This window comes from Cololabis saira, chromosome 4, assembly GCF_033807715.1.
Source record: "Cololabis saira isolate AMF1-May2022 chromosome 4, fColSai1.1, whole genome shotgun sequence".
In the NCBI taxonomy this organism is placed as follows: Eukaryota; Metazoa; Chordata; class Actinopteri; order Beloniformes; family Belonidae; genus Cololabis; species Cololabis saira.
In genome coordinates this window covers 7,241,199-7,268,716 of record NC_084590.1, presented here as the reverse complement: position 1 = coordinate 7,268,716, position 27,518 = coordinate 7,241,199, and the positions used below count along the sequence as shown (strand labels likewise).

At 43.0% G+C, this 27,518-nt stretch overlaps 1 protein-coding gene across 1 annotated transcript; it reads right to left on the bottom strand.

Annotated features, from left to right (window-relative positions):
• Positions 1-19,682: 19,682 nt before the first annotated feature.
• linc.pou2af1 (lnc RNA pou2af1) lies at positions 19,683-27,050 on the bottom strand. The gene is made up of 5 exons (XM_061718714.1): positions 26,880-27,050; positions 25,093-25,193; positions 24,222-24,264; positions 21,593-21,960; positions 19,683-20,413 (listed from the first exon to the last, which is right to left on the bottom strand). Exons 1-5 carry the CDS (start codon positions 26,884-26,886, stop codon positions 20,078-20,080), a joined length of 855 nt encoding a protein of 284 aa, XP_061574698.1. The 5' UTR covers positions 26,887-27,050; the 3' UTR covers positions 19,683-20,077.
• Positions 27,051-27,518: the final 468 nt, after the last annotated feature.

Genomic DNA, 27,518 nt, shown 5'->3' with positions numbered 1-27,518 from the left:
GTAACCAAGGATGAGGAAAGTACATCAATGTGTATTTCAAAATAAATACCAATTACCTTTCTTGATACTGTATCAAAATAATATAACATACAGAATATAGGATACATCAACATATATGGAAAGACGAGCGAAGGCTGAAAAGATTAACTGATCTTACCACAGAAGACCAGCTGGTGTCAGTTTAAAGATAAGACTCCACAGATCGCAATGTCGTGAGGATGATCACTCTGACACAAAAACTCACTGAGATAGAAGTCAAGGAAAAACAAAAACACAATTTCAATCAATCACAAGCAGGTGTTTGTAATACATTCTGATACATTCTTTGGGTCAGAAACAATTAAAGCTCACCTCACTTCAAATGTTTGTTATGATAACTTTGTGATCAGAAAGTCCAAATTATGAAAAATAAAACAATGGTTCTTGCATTTGGACCGACTTGTTTGTCTTTGCAGACCAGGTATATGTCAGGCCTTTTCTCTGATCGCTCGGATGTCAGTAATTCCAGAACAGCTGGCAGAACCACACGGAAAAGGGTTTCCATGGAAACCTTTGTCAACACTACACAACAGAGATGCATTCACTAATGACACTTAAAACGTTATTGCGGGGAAAAAAACTGATTTTATGTTAACCTCTGGATGTCTGGATGAACCATCATGGATTGCACTAACTGAAGAGTACCACAAGGCTCTCTATGAGGACCTCTGCTTTTTTAATTCCACTTGCTTCCACTCAGTAACATCTGGTGTTTATTATTATAAATGTCAGTCATCTAATCATTATTTCAGATGTAATGGAAGACACGGGTGCTGTGTGAGCCATACCAAAGGGACAGAAGAAGAACCCATGATCAGTGGATCAGACTGTTATGATCAGTGAGTCAAGAATCCAGACTCTGATGGTCTGGGGGTGTATCAGTTTCCAAACCTCATATCCACTTCTGTGATGGCAGCATTAATGCAAAAATATGAGTAGCAAGATTTGGGATCAACTAAATCAGGTGCTTTCAAAAACGTTTTTCAGGGATAGTGGTATTGGTCTGGTCTGTCTGCAGTCCTGACTGAAACTCTTCATCACTTGGTGTCCTTGATGCCAGAACAAACTTTAAGAGAAGGGGGCATGGCGGTGCAGCTGGTAGTGCAGCCGTCTTACAGCAAGAAGGTCCTGGGTTCGCTGTGGTGACGCTGAAGTGCGTGTTAGTTCCCCCATGACTCCGGTGCCCACTTCGGGGTTGGCGAAAGGGCCTTTCTGTGTGGAGTTTGCATGTTCCCCCCGTGTTCAGGAGATCCTTCAGATCAAAACTGTCCACAATGAGTCTTATACACTTAAATCATGACTACTGTTAGATATGTTCTCGTACAAACACCAACTGGTGAGCAGCTGCTCCACATGGGGGCGCTAGAACACCCTGAAGACCTCACTGACGCAAACAAACCCAAAAGTGTCTCTACTTCCTCAGAAAAGACACAACTTGTCTCCACAACACTCCCTGCGGCATGAACCTTTTCTTCAGTTGTGATAAGAATTGATCAAAGACTGCCAAAGTTTTCAGATCTGACGTGTTTTAATATCTGCACCAGCCAACAGGTGGGAAGGTTGTTGTTGCCTGGCAACCAGTTTTAGGGTTCCAGAAAGTCTTTTATGCTGTTTAAATATTAACAAGCACAAAAGAAGCGCTTGTGTGCAAGAGGTGATTATGAAAGTTCAAAGGAGCTTTGTAAATGTGGCCGGAGCGAGCACCAACGGAGGCTGCCGACGTTAGCGTTAATCCCGGATTTTCCACCGTTTTTACAGACTGATGGGCCTCCCCATCAGTTTTGTTTTTCCGGCCTGTGCAGCGCTATTTTTTTTTTTTTTTTTCTACCTTGTCTGCACACATATTAATGATTGACCATGACGGTAGACACCAAAGGCATATATATGTGCATTATTACTATATTTAATATATATACATATATATACGCATACATATGCATACACATACATAAATATACACATACAAACCCAGTGATTTTTTTTTTTTTTTTTTTTTGGAGGGGGTGGGGGGGACATCCACTGCCAATCCAGGAAGCAGGAACACACGGAGGCACACGTCAAGCACTGGAAATCTGCAACAAAAACCACAAACAAAACCGACAAAACCCACAAAACCGACACAGAGCCGACCAAAACACAAGCAGCAATCAACCCAAATCACAGTCTGAGCTAAGCTACTGCTAACTAACCCCAAAAACTACAGAGCGAGCATGCAGGTGAACAAGCCAGTGTGTATGTCTATGTGTGTGTGCGTGCGTGTATGTATATGATCATGCGTGTGTGTGTGTGTATGTGTGTGTGTGTGTGTGTGTGTGTGCGTGTGTGTGCATGCGTGCGTGCGTGCGTGCGTGCGTGTGTCTGTGTGTGTGTGTGTGTGTGTGTGTGTGTGTGTGTCTGTGTGTGTGTGTGTGTGTGTGTGTGTGTGCGTGCGTGCGTGCGTGCGTGCGTGCGTGCGTGCGTGCGTGCGTGCGTGCGTGCGTGCGTGCGTGCGTGCGTGCGTGCGTGCGTGCGTGCGTGTGTGTGTGTGTGTGTGTGTGTATATGTATGTGTGGCTAAATGTGTCTGTGTGTGTGTAAGCAAATGTGTGTGTATGTGTGTGTATGTGTGCATGCATGAATGTATGAATATGTATATATGTGTATGTGTGTGTGAGTGTGTATATGTCTATGTAGCTATTTGTTTTAAATAAAGTTCTTTTTGCTAGCTACTGTCTCCAGATCTCCTGCGTTTGGGTTCCTTCCACTCTTACCTTACAACACCTCCTCGGGTTCCATTGTGGGACCAAGGGTTGCCACCTTTTAGAAATTAAAATAAGGGAGGCCCACCAGAGCTCCTGGGGGCGCGACCACCATGGGCCCAACTTCTGTAGCGTGGGTTACCACATCAGTGGTATATGCTTTACTTTATGCCAGTGCTTTTAGTAAAGGGGTGATCAAGAAACCAGTAAGACACACTTGAATCTTTTCTGCCTTTGTTCTCCATATAGTCATTCTTTTTACAATTTTTAAATGCGGTACAATCTTTTGATTTTGATCTTTTGACTGTGTGGTACTGTACACCTGTGTCATTTCAGCTACAATAACCTAGGAGAGGCGAAGGATGACAAGTTGTTAATAAAATTAAACATTTGTTTGCTGTCTCTTATGACTTGAAAGAAAGTGAGGTCAAAAAGGGTATATATTAAAAAAAAAATAGTTTCCTCTTTATTTATTTAGCTATCTACTTTATTTATTTATTAACTCTTGATCCATTAAGGTGATAATATGATCTTTAAATCCATATATAATATATAATAAAGGGGACCACATCACTCCCTATATAATATTTATAATGGCTATTACTACTTACTATATTAAATACATAATCATTCATTCATTCAACTTTGAAAAAGTCAACATCCTAAACAATCAATCAAACCACAATAGTTTATTACAATATGCTCTGCCCAAGTTCTGACGTCTTCTGATAAAAGCTCAAAGATAGGAAATTGAATCAGTCATCATGACATGACATGACATTTGGTTCTAGTAAATAAAGAGTAATGAGGCTGAACTCTCTGGTAAGTGGTTCCCAATGAAATCATGCAAAACAATCCAAACATACACTGCTCCACTTCATAAGTGTGCTGTCGCAGCCACATCCACAGTCTTTTCAGACTTCATCTGCTCTGGGACTGGACTGTTTTACTCCAAGATTGATGTGAAACAGCCAGAACTAAAGTCCCAGCCAACAATGATCCAGATATGACGCTAGCAGTTCCTCCAGTCGGTCCAGCAGCTCACCAACAATAAAGATTAATCACAAAGTTTGAAAACTCCTTAGGATCAACAGGTTTTCTGTATTCATTCAACATAAAATGTCATGTGATCTTCATGTAAGTCGCAATAACTGACAAACGCAATGTGGTAAGCATGATAGACAACTCTGATTTATTGTGTCTTTACTGAATATATCCATGAAATGTTCACAGAGCTGCTGTGAAAAACTCCAACCCCCCTGAAGAGGAAACTCTTTTCAGCAGCTGTGATCTCGTTCTTTGTTCACTGCCCAGGGTTCATGATCTCAGGTGAGGGTTGGAGTATGGATAAACACAGAGTCCACATTACTGCAGACCCTGCACCAGTCCTCTGTCTATCACCTGCTTCATTCTTCCCTCACTCATGAACAAGACCCGGGATCAGGCCCGTTTCTACGAGGTTGCATAAGCATGCATTGCACCCTCAGTTTATGTGTTTGGATGCTCAGTTGAAAAGACGAAGAAAAAACTGACAAGTGCGCGCGCATTAAGCCTGAATTATGGTTCCGCGTTAAATTGACGGCGTAGCCTACGTGCGCGGTGACGCGCACCGTACGTTCGCGTCGCCGCGTAACCCTATACCGTAAGCTCTGCGTTGGTGTAACGCGGAACCATAAATCAGCCAGTGTACGTAACTCATCTGCGTCCCACCCACCTGCACCAGCAAGACGCTGCTCTCTGCTGTACCGTTAACACAAAGTAACCATGGATATTCGGAAGTGGTTCAAGCACAACTACGCCAGCAAGTTTATATTTATGGTTATATTTATTTTTGTTGCTACTGTATGTTTTATTTTATGTTGCTAGATTATCTGATGGGTGAGGTAGCCCAGACTAAGGGCCTGATTTACTAAAGGTTTGCGTGTGTAAAAACGTGTGCAAACTTGACAGCACCCGCAAACCAAAATGCCAGCTGATCTACTAACAGCGTGCAAAGAGGACTGCGCCTCTCAAATGAGCAAAATAGCACACGCAATCCATTTAGTACTTTTGCCCTGATGAATAATCAATATGGGGCGTAAGAGAAGAGCTAAATACTGGGAGGGGAAGATGCAAATTGGTCCATTTACCACGCGCAATGAGATTTACCAAGCCTGAAAGTTTTTGCGGGGATTGTGATTGCGTCTGTATTTAATACGTTCGAAAGGAAGGTGCTAATCTCCACATGCAAAAGGAGAAATATTTTATTTGAATGTTAAATCGAGTATTATTCAGCAAAAGGTTGCGACAGGAGGCACATTAATTTTTTTATTTGTGATAATAAATAAATCACGTGTTTTCATGGAGAAAAAAGTGTTTCTTATTGTGCGCCTGTTCTGCAGTTGTCATACCCCGGTGTTGTGCCGTATTCAGCACCCCTGCCGTGAAAAGCACCCTCTCGTCTGACAAAAATAATATTCTCATTCCGTGTCATGTTCTGTTTAGCGTCCAGTTTTGTGTTAATGATTCATGTTTAAATGCGCTCATGGATTCCACAATAGTCATACTTTCCCACAATCACAGTCACAGATAACAAAAATTGGGTAAATGGTTATTGATGTCATTAATTAATAGCCTGCTTACTGTGTTGTCTTCCATAATATTTGTAAATATATATAATATAAACTCCTAAGTATGTGTTTGTGTGAGTGTGTATATATAAATATATTGAAGTGTCAGTGTGTTGTTTTTTTTCTTGGTCTACTTATCATTGAATATACGAGGGGGTGCTTTTCACGGCAGGGGTGCTGAATACGGCACAACAATTTGCCTCGTCCACTAATATCTCTAACTCCAAATCGTCAAATTTCATTTTGCGCTTGCGACTATATCCTGCTTTCCATCCAGACTCTCCATGGCGCAAAGTTTGCGCCGCAAACCGTAAGACGCGCAACACCTCATTTAAATACTGCTGTTTGCACCTGTTATCAATTACGCACGCAATCTTAGTTGATCACCCGCAAAACACACAACAACAGCACGCGCAAACTTTTTCAGTGCACACGCAATTTAGTACTCTTTATTTAGGATCTTAGTAAATCGGGCCCTAAATATAGCATTTTCTTTGTTCTGCAGCGATATTGCTGCAAAAATGCACTTGAAAGACACTTTAAATATTATTGTTTGACTGGTATCATTCCACTTGAAATTATGGGAAAATGCATAATTTAGTGTTGAATAACGTGCCAGGCATGTGCACCCCCTCTGATCTGAGATGCAGCCCTAGTCATCATTTTCTAGAACCGGCCCTGCCCGGGATACTTCAACCCCTACACCTGAGCCGGACTGGGTGTCCCAGCATGATCTCAGATTTGGAGTGTGCTGGTTCTCATCCCTGCCGCTTCACACTAGGGATGTGAACCGCAGACTGAACATACCAGCAGGATCACATCATCTGCAAAAAGCAAGGATGACATCCAGAAGTCACCAGAATGGACCAACCCTACATACTCTTCCCCTCGGCTCTTCTTAAAAAGTGCTATAGAAACAGAACAAAGAACAAAAAGAACTGACTCTGGAATTAACGAGCAGGAGCTCACAGACAGACAGACAGACAGACACAGCTTTTCCCCATCCGCTAATAGATGTTACAGGAAGGTAAGAGAGCTGTTATATCAGTAGATAAGTTATACGTTGATGGACAACTGTTTAAAAACAAGAACCCCACCCACCCACCTGGCTTTACTGACTTTCCTCCAACACTAATAAAAATGAAGTACAAGATCCAAATACCGGATATCAGTGGTGAGAAACATTATCCATCTGCACAGTTTAGAGAAGATATTTGTCCATGACAGGAAAAACACTTGTCAGATTCAGCAGATTAGTGTCATTGAAAATCATTCATTCACTCTCAGCTAATTATAAGTCAAAACAGAGAGGGTTCACTATCTTGTTCCATCAAAATTAGCGACCATGCTCCAGTTAAGGCTGAATTATGGTTCTGCGTTAAATCGACGCAGAGCCTACGCTGTAGGGTACGCGGCGACGCGCACCCTACGGCGTAGACTACACCGTAGCCTGACGTGCACCTCCCAAAAATTGTAACTACGCATCGCAGCGCAACGCGTCAGTCGTGTCAGAATGTTGTTGTCACCATGGAAACCACCGACTCCATTCTGAAGTGCTTAAGTGAAACAAAGACCTCATCACCATGGAAACCTGACTGGGAGTCGGAATCCCAGTTCACACATTTATGGATGTGTCTGAAATGTTAACCACTGAGGCCAAAACCAGGACTGTTTGGGAAACCATGGACATTTCTCCAGAAACGGTGCAGGTTAATGACAAAGCAAACCGTGGTTCTGAACCCAAGTCTCTCTTCTTCATACTTAAGTCCACTGAGACTCCACAGAGGTATCAGCATGTCCATGGAGAGTTAGTCCAGCTGAGTAACTGTCAAAGTTACCCACGTTTTATTTTTCTTCTCTGTTTCTCCCGACCACTCACTCAAAGCAGGCGCTGTGTGTTGGCTTTTGAGGTCGGTGCCAAAAGTCAAACCGACACACCCTGCAGCTTAATGACAAAGCAGTGTAAATCCAAGCCTGCTTTATTTTGCCTTCTTAATACTCAAGCCCACTGTGACTCCAGTCCACGGTGGGATCACTGTGTTCACAGACAGGAAGTCAAGCTGACCAACTGTAAATGCTGCCCACACTTTTGGTATTTCTTGTCCCATTCCAGTGAGCTGAGCATGTGTTGGCGTTTTTCGCTGCTCTGTAAACCCTGCAGATCAATAACTGGGCGAACAATGGTCATAAATCCCTCTGTAAATGAATTACCACGTTTTAGAGAAATGTTTTCCTTAAAGCACGCAGACAAAAAGTCATAAACGCTTTGTGTCATTACGTCACAGCTGAACAACAAAAGCTGAGCGTGGTGTTCCTTTGCTGTCAGAGCCAGAACCGCTGCGCCTTCAGGAGGGGATTTCCACCGACCGGCTCAGCAAGAGCGCACGGGACGATGGCCAACTCGATTGCTCGTGCACATGCATTTTAACACACAATCCCAAATCCCAGAGTGTGGAAGTTTGGCATGCTGCATCTGGCTGTAACGACAACAACATTTAAGTGCAGCCAAAGGTGAATTAAGATAAACAAACTAAAAAATGATTTGTTTCCCTCCAGATTTGACAGGCAAATAATTTTTGAGATGGCATCGCGGGTTAAGTACCCACTTGTCTGGGACGGTAGAAGGCCTGAGTCATGCTTCATTTTCCCAACGAGACTGAACTTGCCATTTCAGTCATCAAAGATGTTTCACATTCCTGCGCCGTTACTTTGTCATCGTTTATTGGTGCATCATAACCAGCGAGGCTTTGTGGTAACGATTTGGAGACCAGTTAGGCAAAAGAAAAGTGCTGGAGGAAACTAAAAATCCAGTTTCAGTCCATTTGAGCAGTCTTTATGATCACAACACGGGATCCTGTCACACTGTTGGTTCAAAGATAGACGAGTAAAAGTAAAGTTCTGGTGAAGGTGTCTCCGGCCACAGTAGAGAAGAGAAAAACATGCGTCGGACACCACTTCCAATTAACACCATGGTGAACAGGTTTTGGAATCAAGGGTTGGAAGGCAGGTGGTTCCCCTTCCTGAGGATCCACCTGAAATAGTTTCTTCATGGTTTCAAATCGTGGACTGGTGTCCAATTGGTCCTGGTAGATCCCAGACACCGGACTGGTGTCCAATTGGTTCAGGAAGATACTAGACATTGGAGTAGTGTCCATACTGATCCTGCTAGATGATCCCAGACACTAGACTGGTGTCCAACTTGTCCTACTAGATCGTAAACATTGGTCGTCTGTCCAATTGGTCCTGGTAGATACTGGATATTTGACTGGTGTCCATACTGGTCCTGGTAGACCTCAGAAGGTGCACTGGTGTCCATACTGGTCCTGAAAGAACCCACATACTGCACTAGTGTCCATTCCAAGGAAACTGTACAGGTGTCCAACTAGTCCTCGTTGATCCCACACACAGGACTGGTGTCCTACTGGTCTTGATAAATCTTAGATATTAGACTGGTGTCCAACTGGTCCTGGTAGATCCTTGACATTGGATTGGTGTCAAACTTGTCCTTGTAGTTCCCAGACACCGGACTGTAGTCCAAACTGGTCTTCGTTGATCCCAGACACTTGACTGGTGACTTTACTGGTGCTGTTAGACCCCAGACATTGGACTGGTGTCCAACTGGTCCTGGTAGATCCTAGACACTGGACAGATGTCTATACTGGTCCTGGTAGATCCTAGACAGTGGAAATATGTCTACCCTGATCCTGGTAGTTCTCAGACTCTGGAGAGATGTCTTTCCTGGTCCAGGTAGATCCTAGACAGCGGACTGGTGTTAATACTGGTCCTGGTATACCTCAGACAATGGATACATGTATATACTGGTCCCATTAGATCCTATGCACTGGACTGGTGTCCATACTGGTCCTGGTAGATCTCAGACACTGGACAGATGTCTATACTAGTCCTTGTAGATCCTTGACAGGGGACTGGTGTCCATACTGGTCCTTGTAGTCCCCAGAGACTGGGCTGGTGCCTGTACTTTATCATGGTGTTCCACAGGGTTCTGACCCTGGGTTTTTCATATTTCACTCTACAAATACTTCCATTAGTCATTTTCACAATGTCTTAAACTGTCTCTAAGTCAACCGACTTACAGAGTTTATAAACTTGAACGCTGGCATTCAACATAAAACAACTTTATTGTGGTGCTGATCAAGATGAATAGAAACAATTTTTTCACAATATGGGACCTTAAACATGATAACGTCAGTTTTTAATCACAGCTCAGAAGTTATAGAAGTGATTACAGTGAAATGTTTGACATTATAGACCCAAACACTGCTGTTAAAAAAAGAAAGAAAAACTAATTACAGTATACAGCTGAAACCCCAGCCAGAAGTGCTTGCTTGACTGAAGTTGAACAATGGCTAGCAGGTCATTACCAGGACCAGTGGCCAGCATCTCTGATGTGTTGGCCTTGGATACTTCCAGGTGTAGGTAGGATGAAGGCTCGCCGCAGAGAGATAAACCACAGTCATGTAAAAGAGAATGCACACACTCAACCCTTGTGTTTCAGTGCATAATAGGAATTAGGTGGTGCACACCAGGTCTTAAAGACAAGAATTTACATCTTGGATGTAAATTCCCTTGATAGGACTGTGGACCAGCAGTGAGTTGTTGTCAATCTATTTCACTTCATCAATTCACCATAACCTACTTCTCTATGGATGCTTATGTTTTGACAGTTTGCTGATCTGAAGCATTCAGGGGTCTGTTAATACAATAACTAGAGGGAATGATACGAGCAGTAGTCTTAGAGAATTAGCTGCTGCTCTACATAAATCTGGAAAGGGTTATAAAAACATTTAAAACATTTTGGAGATTAGTGTTATACAGTGAGAAAGATTATTCACTTACCAACATGGCGCTGTGTAGTAAGATGAACATCCAAACTCCTGTGGTCCAGAAAGATAGCTTCAGGGTTCCTAGAACAGATCCATGGGGCCTCCAAGGCCAAGAACATGAAACACAAAGACAGAAAGAGGAAGTGGTTTCTGTTTACCAGCAGAAAATGATAGGGGATTGAAGTTTCAGTTTATCACAAGAAGAATGTGGTTTCTTCCCAAAATTGATCTGCTAATCTGTGTAATTATCCTTTCAAGTCTGGATTAAGACTGGAAAATGAACTCCTCCTGGAGGCGCAGACTGTCGGGGGCCCAACAGCTGGAGGGTCACCATGCAGATGCTGATACAGGACTTGTCCTTGTTGAAGTCTACGTGAAATAAGAGCACTTATTAGAGGTGTCTACCTGTGTTTAGTGAACTGACTCCAAAAAAGTTACGAGTTACAACAGGAAAACAAGCTCACACTAAGATGCTGGAGGGCCTGCTCTAAGCCAGAACTTTCCGTGCTTTTAGTTGGAAAGGGTTTGATAACCGTTTCTGAAGTCACTAACCTGGACCACCTGTCTTCATTGGCTGCGCATAGAAAATCTGTCCATGAAAATGAATGAGCAGTGTCAAAGAGCAGCCTTGGCAGAGTCCAACCCCCACTGGAAAAGAATTACAATGTGGACCAACCTCTGACACAAGTATAGAGATGGAAGATGAAGGTGAAGTTCCCACCCTCACCTGTGGAGCTGTGGGCAGTGACTGAAAGAACGAGATCATAGACAGATGCAGTTGGAATTTATTAATGTCACTTTAATTGACTTCCCTTCAGGGACCAATAAGAAATTTTTAAATTGACTTTGAAACTGATAATGAGCTTGCTCCACAGGGTGTCTGGGCTCCTCCACATAGGAAGCAGACGACGTGGCTGCAGTATCTGATTAAGATGTCTTTCTGGAAACCTACCTGGTGAGGTTTTATGTACATGTCCCACTGAGAGCAGACCCAGGGGAGACCCAGGAGATGCTGGAGGGACAATATCTCTCAGTTGGTCTGGGAACGCCTTGGGACCCCCAGCTTAGCTGGATACTTGGTTAACCCTTAACCAGCCTCAAAAGATTGGATTGTATGGGAACTAAAGATAATTGCAAGTGATCGTTGAAGTCCAACACTACTCTTGTGGTACTCCTCAGCTACAATTCAGTTTCCATGGTGATGGTCCATCCCCGATAACTCTCAACATTTGCTTTTGCACTGTAAAGTCATTTGTGAATCTTAAAAAACATCTAATTTTTATCCTGCAGTCCTCTCCAAAAAAAAAAAAAAAGTTTTAGCCAGTCGCTCTGTTTTGTTGGAGAAAAATCATATTTTTTGGAAATTCCCACCAGTATTTAGAACCCATCAGAGCACTGAATCTGCTCCGCTGAAGGTCCAGGATGACATCCTCCTGTTCTTGGATGCTAATAAACCCGTGCTGCTAGTGATGCTGGATACTGTGAACCACTCAGGCCTCCTGAAGCCTCTGGATCAAAAGGTTGGCCTGCAGGGACCTGTGGTGCAGTGGTTCAGATCCTATTTAAGAAAGAGGAGATTCTTCATTTTGAATAATGATCTCTCCCCTACCTCAGCTCTTTTGACATCTGGCGTACCGCAGAGATCCAGTTTGGGCCCCGTTTTATTTCCAATATACATTATACAAGATTAATTGATTGATTGATTGATTGATTGATTGATTGGTTGGTTGATTGATTGATTGATTGATTGATTGATTGATTGATTGATTGATTGATTGATTGATTGATTGATTGATTGATTGATTGATTGATTGATTGATTGATTGATTGATTGATTGGTTGGTTGGTTGGTTGGTTGATTGGTGGGTTGGTTGCTTGCTTGCTTGCTTGGTTGATCCACTGAGTGGTGCCCATCACCCCTCCTTCTCTCTCCTTTCTCAGTGATTGATAATAAGTATCTCATAACCATCATTGTTCTCCATTGTTCTTGTATACTGTTGTGCTGGTCTGATCCTCCTTTTCTCTTCTGTGCATATTTGCAAGCCAGAGCTTCAGGAGGTGCGGTCCCACCCTCTGACCACCCCCCGCTTGCCTGTATGCTATACCTGTATGTATACACTCACCAACTACTTTATTAGGTGCACCTGTCCAACTGGTTGATAACGCAAATTATTAACCATCCAATAACATGGCAGCAACTCAATGCATTTGAGCATGTAGACATGGTCAAGACAATCTGCTGCAGTTCAAACTGAGCATCAGAATGGGGAAGAAAGGTGATTGAAGTGACTTTGAACGTGGCATGGTTGTTGGTGCAAGACAGGCTGGTCTGAGTATTTCAGAAACTGCTGATCTACTGGGATTGGGACTGGGATGCACCCCCCCCCCCCCCTGGTCATCCCACTGCTGCTTCCACATGACTGCTGTGTGCTGCTGACGTCCCCGACTCTCCCAGTCTGGCCTTCGGCAGGAGGGTCCCCCCTTATGAGCCTGGTCCTGCTCAAGGTTTCCTCCTCCTAAAGGGGAGTTTTTCTTGCCACTGTTTGGCTTAAGGTTTTTCTCCCACTATGGGAGTTTTTACCTGCCATTGTTTATGTAATAATTGCTCGGGGGTTTATGTTTATGGTCATGTTTTGGATCTCTGGAAAGCGTCTAGAGACTACATTTGTTGTATTAGACGCTATATAAATAAAATTGAATTGAATTGAATTGAATTGGGATTGTCACCCACAACCATCTCTAGGGTTTACAGAGAATTGCCCGAAAAATAGAAAATATCCCGTGAGCAGCTGTTCTGTGGGCACAAATGCCTTATTGATGCCAGAGGTCAGAGGAGAATGGCTTAAGGTAGTGACACTACAGTGGCACTCTACAATAGACACTACAATGAACGCATACCGCAAAAGTTGTGTCTCGGAGACGTGAGACGTGTTCAGAACAGCAGACACACTGAAGGCTGATTTATGGTTCCGCGTTACACCAACGCAGAGCCCCCGGCGTAAGGTACGCGGTGACGCGCACCGTTCGTTGCGCGTCACCGCGTAACCTACGCCGTAAGGCTGATTTAAGCCGGAAATATACTCTACGCACGTAACCTGCGTAGCCTGCGTAGCCTGCTTTGTGTCTGTTCATGCTCCACTGCGTACGTCGCGTACCACCCGAGTAGAGCCTGTCATACCGATGGTGACCGATAGGGGGCAGTAAGCAGAGCAACAGTTGGAAAAGCTACTTATATTAAGTAGCAGAAGTAGTAGCAGCAGCAGCGGTAGCAGATTAGAAAAACGAACACTTTTACAGGACAATATTGGATGATGTAGGAGATTATAACATCGTGTGAATGTGTATGAGTGTGTATGAATGTTTGTGGTGGTCGGAGGGGCCGTTTGGCGCGATATGGCAGCCACGCTCCCGTCAGTCTGCAGGGCAGCTGCGGCTACAGACGGAGCTACCACCGGGGAGGATGTGTGTGAATGAATAATGATCTCTGTAAAGCTCTGGGTGCCTAGAAGGAAGCTAAAGAAAACCATAACATTATTATTATTATTATTACTCTTTTTTTAATGTGTATTACTTATTTATATTACTGTTTTACCCCCTTCCCTGTGTGTGTGTGTGTGTGTGTGTGTACTTCTGCTACGTGAGTTTCCCCGTTGAGGGAGTAATAATAAAGGACTATTTTATCTTATCTTATTATTATTGCTTATTATCAAAAGTGGATAGTCTTTCCAGACTAATTTATCCAGCATTCTCCTCACCCATCTCAACAAGAATGACGAAACAATAAATCCAGTTAATTTTAGGTTCATATGGAGAAGTAGATGTCAATATATAAGAAAGATTAACATGGTCAAAAAATGTATTGTTCCTAATATGATTCCAAGTCATTCAATAGTATTTTTATTGAAAAACAGAGTATTTAAAATAAAATAAGTCCCGTCAATTGACTCCTGGCTCCCGGCTCCGCTTCCTCCCGGCTCCGGGAGGCACCGAGGCTCGGCGCGTACCTCCGCCGGGGCTCGGTCGCCGGGGCTCGGTCGCCGGGGCTCGGCGGCCGGGGCTCGCCATCCGCGGTACTCCCGGGGACTCTAGTCCCGCAGCACCAGTGAGTATTTTGACCGGAGAGATTATAAAATACCGGACTTCGGCATATTTTACCGGACAACGGAAACCCTGGGGGGAAGTTAAATATTGCATAAATATATGCACGGGGAACTTTCTCCAGGGGAGAGCAGCATAATCGTGCCAGCCGGGATCAGACCGGGAACAGCGATACTAGCAGACAGAGCGAGAACTGCAGGTCGCGTACGCGTTCAGTGTCTTTTTGAGAACGTGCACGTCGACGCGTCAAATGTACGCAGGATACGCAGGATACGCGAGACGTGACGTCACGCGTATCCTGCGTCTCGCGTACGCGTTCTGAACTGCAAGTATAAACGCGGCTTTACGGTTCCGCCTCACACCGCGTCGCCGCATACCCCGAGACGCCTCTCTCCATCCCGCTGAGGGCGGAGAGCGCCGGTGCGGGTGGCGGTGCTGCGGTGCCGAGCCAGCCTGCCGCGGGACCTTTTAAATCCACGCAGAGCCTAAAATACATAAAATAAATGCAGCCTCAACAGGGCACAAGCCAGTGTCCTGTTTGTGCCTCGCACAACAGGTGTCGTGCCAAAAAGTGATTTCCTGCCAGAATCTGATTTCTCCCCTGAAAATGGGTCTTTTTTACCTGCCAAAAATGGATTGAAGGCCAAATACAATTAATAAAAGGTTGTTTCTACCTAAATATGATTTGATCTCATTCTTGAGCTTCATAATAGACTAGACTCAACTAGAGCTCACAGGATTGCTTTTAACTCTTTTAAAGGACTATTACAACACAAAATAGGCATTTTCACCTGCCAAAAATTGATTGAATGCAAAATACAGTTAATGAAAAGTTGTTTCTGCCTAAATATTATTTATATCAGATAATATATCATTTTTTGCTGCTTTGCCAAAAAAAATGCTACCTAATGGTTTTCTACCTTTGTAGAGCTACAATTTTACTGTGTTTTACTCCCTAAACCACTTCCTTTTCTCCCAAGTGGTCCTTATCTCTTTCCAGGTCGTCATTGTAAATAAGAATGTTCTTAATGACCTGCCTGGCTAAATAAAGGCGAATAATAATAATAATAATGACTTGGATTTATATAGCGCCCTTCTAGGCACCCAGAGCGCTTTACAGAGATCATTATTCATCCATACACATTCTCTCTGGTGGTGGTAAACTACGTTTGTAGCCACAGCTGCCCTGGGGCAGACTGACGTTCAGAATGACTGAATGAATATCAAATAAAGCAATAGAATTTGTTTTTTTTTCTCTTTATCGTATTCACAAAGTGTAATGCAATTCATGTCATGGGTAGTGTATTTTGAAGGATCAAATACTCAACATCCCATATTATCCATGTTACATCGTGCAAGAAATGATTGGCGTGGCAATCAAACTTCAAACAAATCAAACAAAATCGACTGTGCGCATGCGCAGAACCACAAAGTAGCATTTCTCGGCAGGTAGCAAGGATTGGCAGAACACCGGTCCCAAGCCCGGGTAAATGCAGAGGGAAGTGTCAGGAAGAGCAATTGGGTTAGCATACTGTGGAGAAGATAGATGAACTGATATGATGATAGCATAGTTTTCAATGCATTTCAGGGGTTTGACCCACCCTACGTTTCAGTCTGCCCACCTTAGTGGGCCTCGCTAAATCCGGCCCTGCCTCCAATGCTTCGTTAGATCTGTTTCTTATTAATTTTTCTGAGGTGATTTCCACTGTATTACATTGATTATTTTTATAAACTGTAAAAACAGGTAAATGATCACTTACATCAGTTATCAAGATCCCACTCTCTACTTTTCCATCAACTGCATTTGAAAAAATATTATCAATAACAGTTGTACTCTGCGATGTAATTCTTGTTGGTTTAGATATAATTGGAAACAGACTCAAGCTATACAATGAATTTATGAATTCACTTGTTGTGTTCATTGAATTTGGATTTTCAAGATCAATATTAAAGTCTCCACATAAAAACACAATGTTATTATGGCTCCTGTCAAACAGCTCCATTATTTTGTCTGTAAATGTCTCTACGCAGGAACCTGGTGATCTATAGACACAACTGATTATAGCATGTTTAGCTTTTCCATTGATAATTTCCACTGTGATAATTTCCATACTGTCAACAACAGTTGTCATATTACCAACGACATTACATTTCAAACTTGTGTTGATATACAAAGCTACCCCTCCACCTTTTTTAATCCTTCTATTTACATAATACAATTCATATCCATCTATCAGAAATTAATCAATTTTCCCATCCTTCAACCATGTTTCTGACACTGCAATTATACTAAAACTCTTTTTGAACTGCTTTAAGTAATATTTTATTTTTGATAAGTTACACTTTATACTTCTACTGTGTCTGGATTTAGAGTTTGTATACTTAGTTCCTTAGTTTTGGTGTTCTGTTTTGGTCTTCGGTTGGTGTTCCTCAGTCTGGTCTCACTGACTCAGTTTCCATGCATCAATAACCCTTTTAAAACCCGAATATTGGCAATAGCCCTAATTTGCACGGCCATGTAAACACCAATAACCCCTTTGAATAACCCAAATTTGCTCATATTCCGGTTTTTATAAACCCAAATATGAGCCCTGGGTTCCTCCTTCTAAAACCTGAATATTGGGTCATGTAAACACCAAACGGGATAACCCCATCAAACGGAACATGAATTTGTTTTCTGCGCATCGTCTGTTCACAAGGAATCCTGGTCTTTTGAGTCCAGGAAGTTCTAATAAACACGGAGAAACCAAGACCAGGAGGAGACTAATCACTTCATAAATGTAATGAAGGATATGAACAATTTGGCATTTGTAGACGGTAGAAAGTACCGTGATAGAAGATTTACAAGAAGGTGAGGGAAAAGTTTCACGAAGCAGCCTTTGTTTTGAATTTGGATTTCATTTCATTTCATTTCATTTCATTTCATTTATTTATTTATTCAAACAGGTTAAAACAAAAACAAAATAATCAGAATGCATAAAATGTATATACCGAAAAAAAAACAAAAAAAAACAAAGAACAACAAAGAAAACCATAAGCAAAACAAAGCATATTAAAGAGACAAATCTATATGTAAATAAATATTTCCTGTTTGAAAGGGTGTAGGATGAAGTTTCAAAAAACTTTTCTAGTCTAATGTTCTGTTTTTAGCGTTTCTTCATTTCACACAACTTCAAAAGAAAAGCATAAAAGAAAAGAAAAAGTGGTTCAGCTGAGCAAGGCACTTTGGTCATTGGCTGTCAGTTCATGTGTCCATTTTCGTTTTGTATCCATACAGAGTAGTGTTTTTAAAGATTTGTTTAAAGATTCTTTGTTTAAAGGATACAGGAAGAAGAAGCGGAAATGACGCTAATTGCGTCATGACGTTCTCCGTGCGTCGCTGGTTTGATCCAGATATCCTGAATGATTAATTACCATGTAAACGGAATATTCCGAATGTTTCAGTAACCGGAATATTAGCAATATCCCAAATTTTGACTGCATGTAAACATAGTCATTGTCTTGCCTCTGTCGTTGTCTGTCTTTGGTAACTTCACTTCCTGTTCTTGCTTTGAAGGTCTGTCTTTCTCTCGTTGTTTTCTAGATGTCTTTCCTTGTTCCCACCAGCCCTGACTGTTTGCACCTGTGTCTCGTCAGCCCCACTGGGTCTATATCAGTTGAAGGTAGACTGCCAGATAGTAGTAATGTTAGGATTGAAAGAATAAACAGCCCAATACGAAGCCTTGTGGAGCAATATGACCGACTGGTTTTTAGGGAAGCCTTCATATTCACATAAACAAACTGATATCCGTCAAAAAAAAGTTACCAGTACCAGAACCAGTATAGACACTTGTCTACCAGGACCAGTATAGATGCTGGTCCATGCTTGATGAGGAGCTTGATGGGAAGTTCCACTGGGTTTGTTTTTGTAAAATGAGCTGAGCTAAGTCCCAACTGCAAATCTTTAAACAGTTTATTAGGATTTAAATCGCCAATAGGCTGATTTTCAGCATTTTTTTTTTTATTTGGAAAGGACAAGTTGATAAAACGATACAGCAACACCCAATCAAATGAAAATGAATGTCCTTCCAGTTTTGTTAGTTTAAGTCCCAAAAATGAACGTTTACATGAACTATGAACAGAAATCAGGGGGTCACCTGCCGCTACTGTGTTGAACCAATCATAAAAAAGAACCAGTGAAATCCAACAAAATCTGCTCTCATGGGGGTGATAAGTACAAACCAGTTATTCCAAATGTTATAAAATATGTCCCGTTGTGTTTTTAGTTGGAAGGTCAGCTAGGTCATCCTAAAAATCTATAAGGTGATACCAATCCAGTCATATAGAGTAGGTGGGGTCGGAGTTAACCATCTCCTGGTAATTGCTTTTTTATTTGCTACTAAGAGCAATTGCAGAAATTTTATCTCTCGCCTACATTCCAAACCAGTAACATGACCTAGATATAACACATCAAAACTCAGAGGAAACTGAATGTTAAAAACTGTGCTTACTGAAGCCTGGATAGCCCTCCAGAACACTTTCAGCTTGGGGCAGTCCCAAAAAATGTGATAGTGGTTAGTTAGCCACAGTTGAGCCACATTGTCTCCAACATGGCAAATTTGCACCTTTGTATTTCTCCTGATACGATGTCTTGAAATATCTAATAATATTGTTCCAACAATGCTCTCTCCAGTCCATGGAGCTAGATGTTGTCCATTGGAAGGACCAGATATTGCTCCAAGTCTCCTCAGAAATTTCAATCCTTGCTTCCCTTTCCCATTTAGCTTTGATGTAAAGAGTGTTGCTATTATTGGCATGGGATACAGCTGTGTACAGTTTGGAAATGGAGTTGGCTGGAGTCATTGTCATGGTATTTTTCAGAATGTGGCATTTTTTTTTATTAAAAAGAATGAAAGGGGTTTCGGTTGTTAGTCTCTAATCAGATGGGACTCCTCATCTGGTCATGTTCTTGGTCTCTGGAAAGCACCTAGAGAAAACTTCTGTTGTAATCGATGCTATACAAATAAAATTGAATTGAATTGAATTGAAACTCCTGCATGAGATGGAGGTGACCTGGCGCTTGAATTACAGCAATTCTAAAAGTCTGAGGCACATAGTCTGTCAGTAGTGGAAAGTGGATTGATTACTTCTAATATGAAAATATATGATGCATATACCTCCTGGAGACCCGTTGATTGAATAGACACCATCAGCAACAACAGTCGCTTAAAAAACTTAAAAACACAACCTGGGGGTAAAGACAAGCCACAGTGACAAAGAGAAGTGGTTCTTCTTCTTCTTCCACCCTGGGACTGTTGGTTTTTAGGCTACAATCAGAAAAAGGGTGAAAAACAGGCAGTGGGGCCACTTCTCCACCTCCCAGGAATATGACCATTTGATGATCCATCATGCTGTGCTGATCATTTTCAGTTCACCCACATTTTTGCAGTGTTGAGGGACTAAACTAAACTAAAAATTGTGTTGTTTTTTTTTTTACTTTATGACATCTTTAAAACATGAATCCACCTGAAGCACCTTTGTGTGTTTTCATATTTTTATTTTGTGCAGCAATGCATTGTGTATATAAAAATAAATCTGAGTTGCCAAAAAAATAAAAAACAGAGAAAAGATAGTGGCGGCCCCCGTCCGTTCAGCGTGGCTCTGACGCTCCAGTGCAGCTCGAACGCAGAGCAGACCATAAAGCAATCAGTCTGTCTAAATACTTGGAAGGTGTTTACAATCAGGCTGAATTAATACTACCGCATTTCTCTTCATAGAACATTGTAACACACTTCAGAGCTGAGCGGTAAGTCCTTCCTGAAGTAGCTCTCCTCCACAGGACAGGCGTATGGATAGTCTGTGGGGCTGTAGAAGGGGTTGCACTCGGAGGGGGCCATGCCCTCCGGCTGGTCCGGCCAGCACTGCTCTCGGGGGTCGCAGTGCCGGTAGCTGTAGTGCTCCGAGGGGAAGCTGCTGTAGCTGCAGTTCATCCTGGTGGGGGAGTCGTAGCACGAGGAGGACGAGGATGAGAAGGAGTCCTGCGGCGAGTAGCTGTTGTGGTCGGGGGGGTTGCAGAGCGTCAGAGACTCCGATGAGGAGCAGGCGGCCTGAAGGAAAGGAGGAGATGAGCATGACTTTGGCTAGGACCGTAGTGGAACATATCAGAGCCGGGCCGGCGGGCCGGGGCTTATGAGTCCCTATTATCATCGCTACAGCCGAGAGACAGAGAAGGAAATAAGCTTAAGGTCTGGGGGTTGGGAAGGTTCTGATTGGATAGGGGGGCGGACCGGAAGTTACGTCTACCGGAAGAAAAACAAACTTAGCCGCTTAGACGCTACAACTTTGAAAAGCTCACAATTTTTATGTTTCCTGCCATCTGTTCTTTTAATTGTTTCCAGGTCCTCCAAGCTAATTATTAGGCAAGGCAAGGCAAGGCAAATTTATTTATATAGCACAATTCAACACAAGGTAATTCAAAGTACTTTACATTGACTATTACTAATACTATTAATAAATAAATGGTATCTGCTCTTGACCAGCGTTTACTGCGTGCTGCATCTTGAAACTTTGTTTGGAAAACAAGCCCAGCGCGGAATATAAGGGTCATGGAGACAGACGGACGAGGGAACGAGCAGAAAGAAAGACCGGAATTAATTTAAAGTGGAATGAGTGTATACATGATCGCGGAATTATTCTATTTGGATTTAAAATCGGAATAAACCTGCCACTTACTTCGAAATTACGTTTAATTTGGAATGGCCATTTTCATTCGGAATTAGGTGTTTACATGGTAATTTTTACTCATTTTAAATCAGATTTAATTTTAATTCTGAATGAATGAGGAATTAAGCTTTCCATGTAAATGCACTGCCTTGTTTTTGTAGTTTGTTGTGCTGGTGTCCCCCCCTTTTCTCTTGTGTATGTTTGCAGGCTAGAGCTTCAGGAGCTGCATGCTGACCTGTAGTCCCCCCCCCCTCTGTGTCTCTCCTCTCTCTCAAGGTTTCTTCCCTCCTTATGGGAGTTTTTCCTTGCGACTGTTTGGCTTAAGGTTTTTCTCCCACTAGGGGAGTTTTTTTACCTGCCATTGTTTATGTTATGTTTATGTAATAATTGCTCTGGGGTCATGTTCTGGGTCTCTGGAAAGATCCTAGAGACAACTTCCTTTGTAATAGATGCTATATAAATAAAATTTAATTGCAGTGAATTGAATTGAACGTAGGACAAATAGATTACACAAGACAGCTTTTTTTTTTTTTATTATTTTGAATAAACTGTCAGACACTTACCATCCCATGGCCGTAGTAGTCTGCATCCGAGGACACTGCGTGGCACCAGGGAAGCGGGGACGAGGCTGGGAGGGGTGGGAGGGGTGGCAGGGGGGCGCTGTAGTCCACGGTCACCCTGGCTGCGCTGCTGTAGCCGTTGCTAGGCAATACCACGTCCCCGAAGTGCTGCTGCAGCTGATGGTGCTGCTGATACTGATGGTGCTGCTGATGCTGATGGACACTGCTGAACGTGCTCACCGGCATCTGGAGGTTCCACGGACCGTCTTGCAACGGGAACGCAGCGAGGGCAGTGGTGCACGGTGCCTGTGAGCCACAGCTGCTGACATCCACCGGAGGGGAAACGGCAGGGGAGGGGTCTACGTGGCGACCTGGTCAGAGTTAGGGTAAACAATAAAAAACACAGGTGAATCAAGCAGCCCTCCAGGCTTCCTGGAGCGTTTAGTGGTAGCGGCTCCATTTCAGGGTGAAAACACACCCTCAGCTGACATAAGCATATGGGTTGCTGGCGGGAGTGGGAGGGCAGGGTGTGAGTGGGTGTGACTGTGGGCCCTGGTCCTGCTCCTCCCCGTTTTAGAGTCTTCCTATCCGGATAGATCAGAGCCAGGTCTGAAAACCATCCATGATTCCTCCCCATCCAAAGGGCGGGGCCGACAGTTGCTTATCAAACCGCCTTTGAACGCAGCTGGTCGCTGCTACGACCCATCAGAGCATCGCACAAGGTGACGCACTCGGAGAGACAGACACTCGTCAGCGGGAGAGGGAGTTGTATGGACGGAGAAATTAAACTTTGGCTGGAGTCTGTCAGAGGAACCATCTGAGTACCACCTTCTGTTCAGTTTTCAAAGAAAACGTCTGGATCTTTAACTGTCGATGCCAAAACTGAGCCAACTGTGGTTAACCCTCAGCTGCAGCTACAAGGGTAGACTAATTTGATTGGCTCTGCAACACTTTTGAGTGTAGTTAATGGGCTCCAATGGATGGTAGCTAGACATACCGGCAAACAAAATGTAAACTTGCTAGCACTAGGTCTAGATTTCTGAAGGACTTTGCCGGCAGAGTCAGGGTCTTTCTAATGGCGCTTTTACACTAGTACCTACTCAGCGCGACTCGACTCGCCACGCCTCGTCTCGCCTCCACTTGCCTTGCCCTTGTTTGTTTTTAGACACCCAGATGAGAATTGGGCGGGATTGGAGTGAAGCTGCTGTGACGTATTTGATTGTGTGATCTACACGATGAAGACAACAACACTAAAGATTTAGAACCTGGAGGAGATGATATATGTGCTGCTGGGTCTGTGGCTTGTGTTTGATATCAAGTTAAAAAATGAGAGTGAAAGAAGCTTCAAGGCGACAACGCTTTTTTTTAAATTTTGCTAACAGGGACATACATTATGACAAGTTTAGAGAAACAAATGTGGTGGCAGGAGACGCCCTAACTCACATACTATTGTCTGTAATATGTGTCTAAGATGAAAATATTGTTTGAAAATGTAATATTAGGACCCCAGGAAGAATAGCTACTGCAAATTTGCTGTATCTAATGGCGGATCCAAATAAACAAACAAACAAACAAACCTACGCTGTTGATGGAAAAAAGGCCACATTCCCTCTTAAGCCGAGTTAAAACCCTGTTTTCCCAATGTTTTGTTGTACATGTATCCATGTTTTTTTTTGTTTTTTTTTCACACACACTTATTTTTTTGTCTTTATTCTTTATTATGTATATATTGCATTATTAGTTTGCCATCACTTTTGTGTAGTTTTACTTTTTGTTTTTGTATGTTGATCTTGTCTTCTTTATAACACGTGAAATTTTAATAACTTCATATAAGCCCATTGGGTTTTTTGCCTCTTCCTGCACCGTATAGTATTTATATTTGATATTTCCTGTATATTTTTAAAACTGTGCAATAAACTAAAAATAAATTAAAACCCAGCTGGCTCGTGAACATATGTGAGCTAGCATGTGGGGTAAGGCGTGGGAAGGTTTCCGGGGGTTTTCCAGCACTCAGGGGGCTCTTCTCCTCCTCTCACGTTATTCTGTGCATTTGTTTTAGCAGCTTCGGCACCATGTATTATACATATATATTAAATATATATTTAATTCTCATAATGTCTAAATTCTACATTTACAAATCGAAATTCATGAAAACCCCACCTATCTACAAGCCTTTTATAACGAATTTAAGTTGTACTGTAAATCCCTCAAGTATATGAACTTCAAATCTGCGAAAAAACTGCTGAATTACATTCAGTGTTATAAATGAATAGATTCTGATTGAAATTATGTATAACCCTACCAGAAGGAAATTATAATTGCAAAATGTCTTTTATCCTTGTTTTCTTTTTAATTTAAGCTACATTTATTTATTTTAGTTGTCATTATTTTGTCATAATATTTATTATGTTTAGCAAATGTATTTATTTAATTTAATTTAAGTTTTATTGTTCCTTATTTTCTATTTCCTATTTCATTAATTTGTCCACTAAGTACAGGTATTTTCTAATGTGCTTGCTACATGGCAGGTTTGATGTGCCTTGTTTGTTTGTAAATTTGAGAATTTTCAATAAAAAAAAACCCCCATCAGAACAGGATCTTGGACCTGGATGTGAGTTCTGGGTGAACTTACTTTGAAACGTGGACACGCAGAGATCCTTCAGTTCTGAGTGAACCTGGGTGGAGGAAGAGGGACATGGGGGGTGGAAAGAAACACGGAGGGGGGATGATTAGATATGAACATCATCCGGGGCTCTGTGCAGATGTACGGAAGAGTATCAGGGCCATGCAGGAGAAAAATGCTTGAGAGGGGAAGATTTTTTTTTTATTGTGCACTTCGAGAAAAAAGTCGAAATGTCAAGATTATTGTTGAAATACAATTTCAAGAATAAAGTCGAAATTTCGCCTTTTTTCTCAACATTTTAACTTTATTCACTAAATTTTGAGTTTTTTCTCAACATTTTGACTTTATTCTCGAAATTGTACTTCAACATTAATCTCGACATTTCGACTTTTTTTTCGACATTTCGACTTTTTCCTCGAAGTGCATAATGAAAAAAATATCTTCCTCCTCTAAAATATTATTTTTATTTTTCTCCTGCCTGGCCCTAATACTACAGAAGAGTATTGGGGAAATATATTTGAGAGAGGGAAGTTTTTTTTTTATTGTGCACTTCGAGAAAAAAGTCGAAATGTCAAGACTATTGTTGAAATACAATTTCAAGAATAAAGTCGAAATTTCGCATTTTTCTGTCAACATTTCAACTTTATTCACTATATTTTGACTTTTTTCCTCATCATTTCGACTTTTTTATCGACATTTTGACTTTTTTATCGAAGTGCATAGCCTAATGAAAATTTTTTTTTTTGATATTCCTCCTGGCTGGCCCTAATACTCTTCCGTCCAGGTGTGATGCTCTGATTCTGACGTCACTCGCCCTCCTGAGCGGGAGGGGGCGTTGTGTGTGGGGGGCGTGTCCTGTGGCGGTGTGGGCGGGGCTTACCGTCTTGTGCCTCTTGCTGCTGGCCTGGCGCGCCCGGTGCTGCAGCAGCATGTCTTTGACGGTGATCTTCACCCGGACGCCCTGGTACACGCGCGGCTTCTCTGCACGGGAGAGGGAACACTGGTGTTCACTAAAAACACCCGCGATCGGGGCAGACGTGAGCCCCGCGGACAGTCCCGGTCTTTTATAGATTTTTTTTATTGTCTCTGTGCTTTTATGCTTTTACTTCTGATTTTGAATGTGTCTTGATTTTATTCCTTTTTGTTTATTGTGCATCTGTAGCACTTTGAGATTATTTTATGAAAAGTGCTTTGCAAATAAAATTTATTATTATTATTATTATTAGTCCCCCCCCCCTCATCACCACCACCACCTCTGCACATTTCCTTCCTTTTCTTGCCATCACACACATAAACCACAACACCAGTTTCCCCCCCGCTGTATTAAAAACCGTCTTTGAGTGAGACTTTTCAAATCAGCTGCGTTTGATCCGTTTGATCGTTTAAAAGTCCCCGCGCTGTCCACGGCGCTCCGTGCGTAAAAGCGCACTCCCGGCGTGGACAGCGGCAGCGCTGCCGCAGCGGCTCCGCAGACCGCAGGCCCCCCTCTTCCTCTTCCTCTTCCTCCTCCGAGCTCTTTCCGTCTCCCTCCATGACTGGAGGGACGGCAGGGACCGGGGGGGACGCGGCTCCACGGGAGCAACAGTAAGTACACCCCCGATCATAACACGGAAACCGCGTGGAGGGGTGTGGGGGGGGGGCTGAAACACGCGTCTGATCGCTCCGGGAAGTTTCCGTGCAGCCGTGGCGTGAGGCTGCCGCGGGGATTGCGCGATCGGACGGCTAGATTGTGGGGAGGGGGGGGTCTGGGGCGCGATCCATGGCGAACAAAGGAGGGAATTGGAGCAAAAAAGGCTTTTTTTTGCGTGTTTATGCTGAAAAAAATCCGATATAATCTGTTTGTGTATTCAAATCAGCACCCTATTCGTGTTCACTGCGCACCTTTTATTATTAGGAGCTCTAAAGGAAAGCAGCAGCGCGCAGTTCCGCGTAGGTGGGAGAGAATGTGGCCTAAAGGCGTAAATTAGGAGGGTCGGGAGCGGGGAGTCCGCGGCGCGGGGCGCGCGGAGGCTTGCAGGCTAAAACCCAAACTTATAAATATTCATACGACCTCTGGAAGGATCTGTTTCTAACCGTGGAGCGTGGAGTGGGAAGACAGACACGCATGCAGAGGCATCCCACCCATAAACTGCGTCGCTGCGCGCACGCTGCCCGGGCAGCGCGCACCCTGCCCGGGCAGCGCGCCCGCAGTCCGCTCGCAGACACTTTTTTACTCTCCGGCGGAGAGAGAGTCCCCTCCGGATCTAAAAAAAGTGTCTGCGAGCAGCATTTCATTATAAATCCACGTCCCCGAGCCGCGTCCACACACGCTCCCCACTTTATATAAACCCGCTCCGGGTCCCCAGAGAGAAATAGAGAGAGAGAGAGAGTACCAGAAGCACGCACAGCCCCGCACAGCTGCACCCAAACCCCCCCACTCCCCACAAACACGCTCCGTGGAACTGCGTTTGTTCCACAAAATACCCACGCAGATTTGTATTTATTTAAGAAAAATAAAGAGGAACTTTTCCCTCTCACTTGTGGAAAAAATTGCGTTGCTCTCCACGATGATTTTTTCACCCACACACATCCTCATCTCACAACACTAACCTGTTGTTTGTTTTTTTCTTCTTATTTATTTGTAAGAGCAGAAAATGGCACAAAGGGAAGCAGCAGCTGCAAACTCACCAGACATGGTGGCAGAGGGGAGGAGAGGATCCCTGCGAGACCCGTGGAACTCCAGCAAACGTCCAAGTCTGGCTCAGCAAAATGGCCAAAGAACGAAATTTCAGCAAAAGTCTCCAAAAATCTGCACACAAATGTGTTCCGTGATCCTCAGAGCATGCAAGAATATAGTAATATAGCTGGGGACATATTGCTTTGAGCTTTTCTCCCGGCATCCCTTGTATTTAAAACCCCTAGAACTCAATGATTTGACAATGATTTGATTGCGCGTTACTTTACATTTGAATATTCAGAGGCAACTACCCCAAAAGCACTTTTCAGTCAAAATGAACATACAGAAGCATTGCAAAGGCCCCACTTTAATATAATATGGTGGTATTTCACTTATGGTCCGAACAGAAAAGCATTTTCATTGATTTTATCGTCCTTTTGACACGTCGGAGCATCACAAACCTGAATAAAGGCTGCAGAGCTGCATGCGGCCGTTGCGCAGCGTCGACTGCAAATTTTCTGCACATTTCTGCCCCTCACACCTTAATAAGGCCTATCTAATTATAATTAATAACCTCCGGAACAAGTTTTAAGCTTTGTGCAAAGACAAAAACCAGTGAAAGTCTGATAAAAAGGGGGCGTGGCAAAGCG

What these genes read in the sequence shown, in the direction of transcription:
- linc.pou2af1 (XM_061718714.1), bottom strand. An exon ending in GCAGCAAGAGGCACAAGACG is followed by an intron (nt 24,265 to 25,092) that starts GTAAGCCCCGCC and finishes TCCTCCACCCAG; the next exon opens with GTTCACTCAGAACTGAAGGA. An exon ending in CTGCGTGTCCACGTTTCAAA is followed by an intron (nt 21,961 to 24,221) that starts GTAAGTTCACCC and finishes AACTCTGACCAG; the next exon opens with GTCGCCACGTAGACCCCTCC.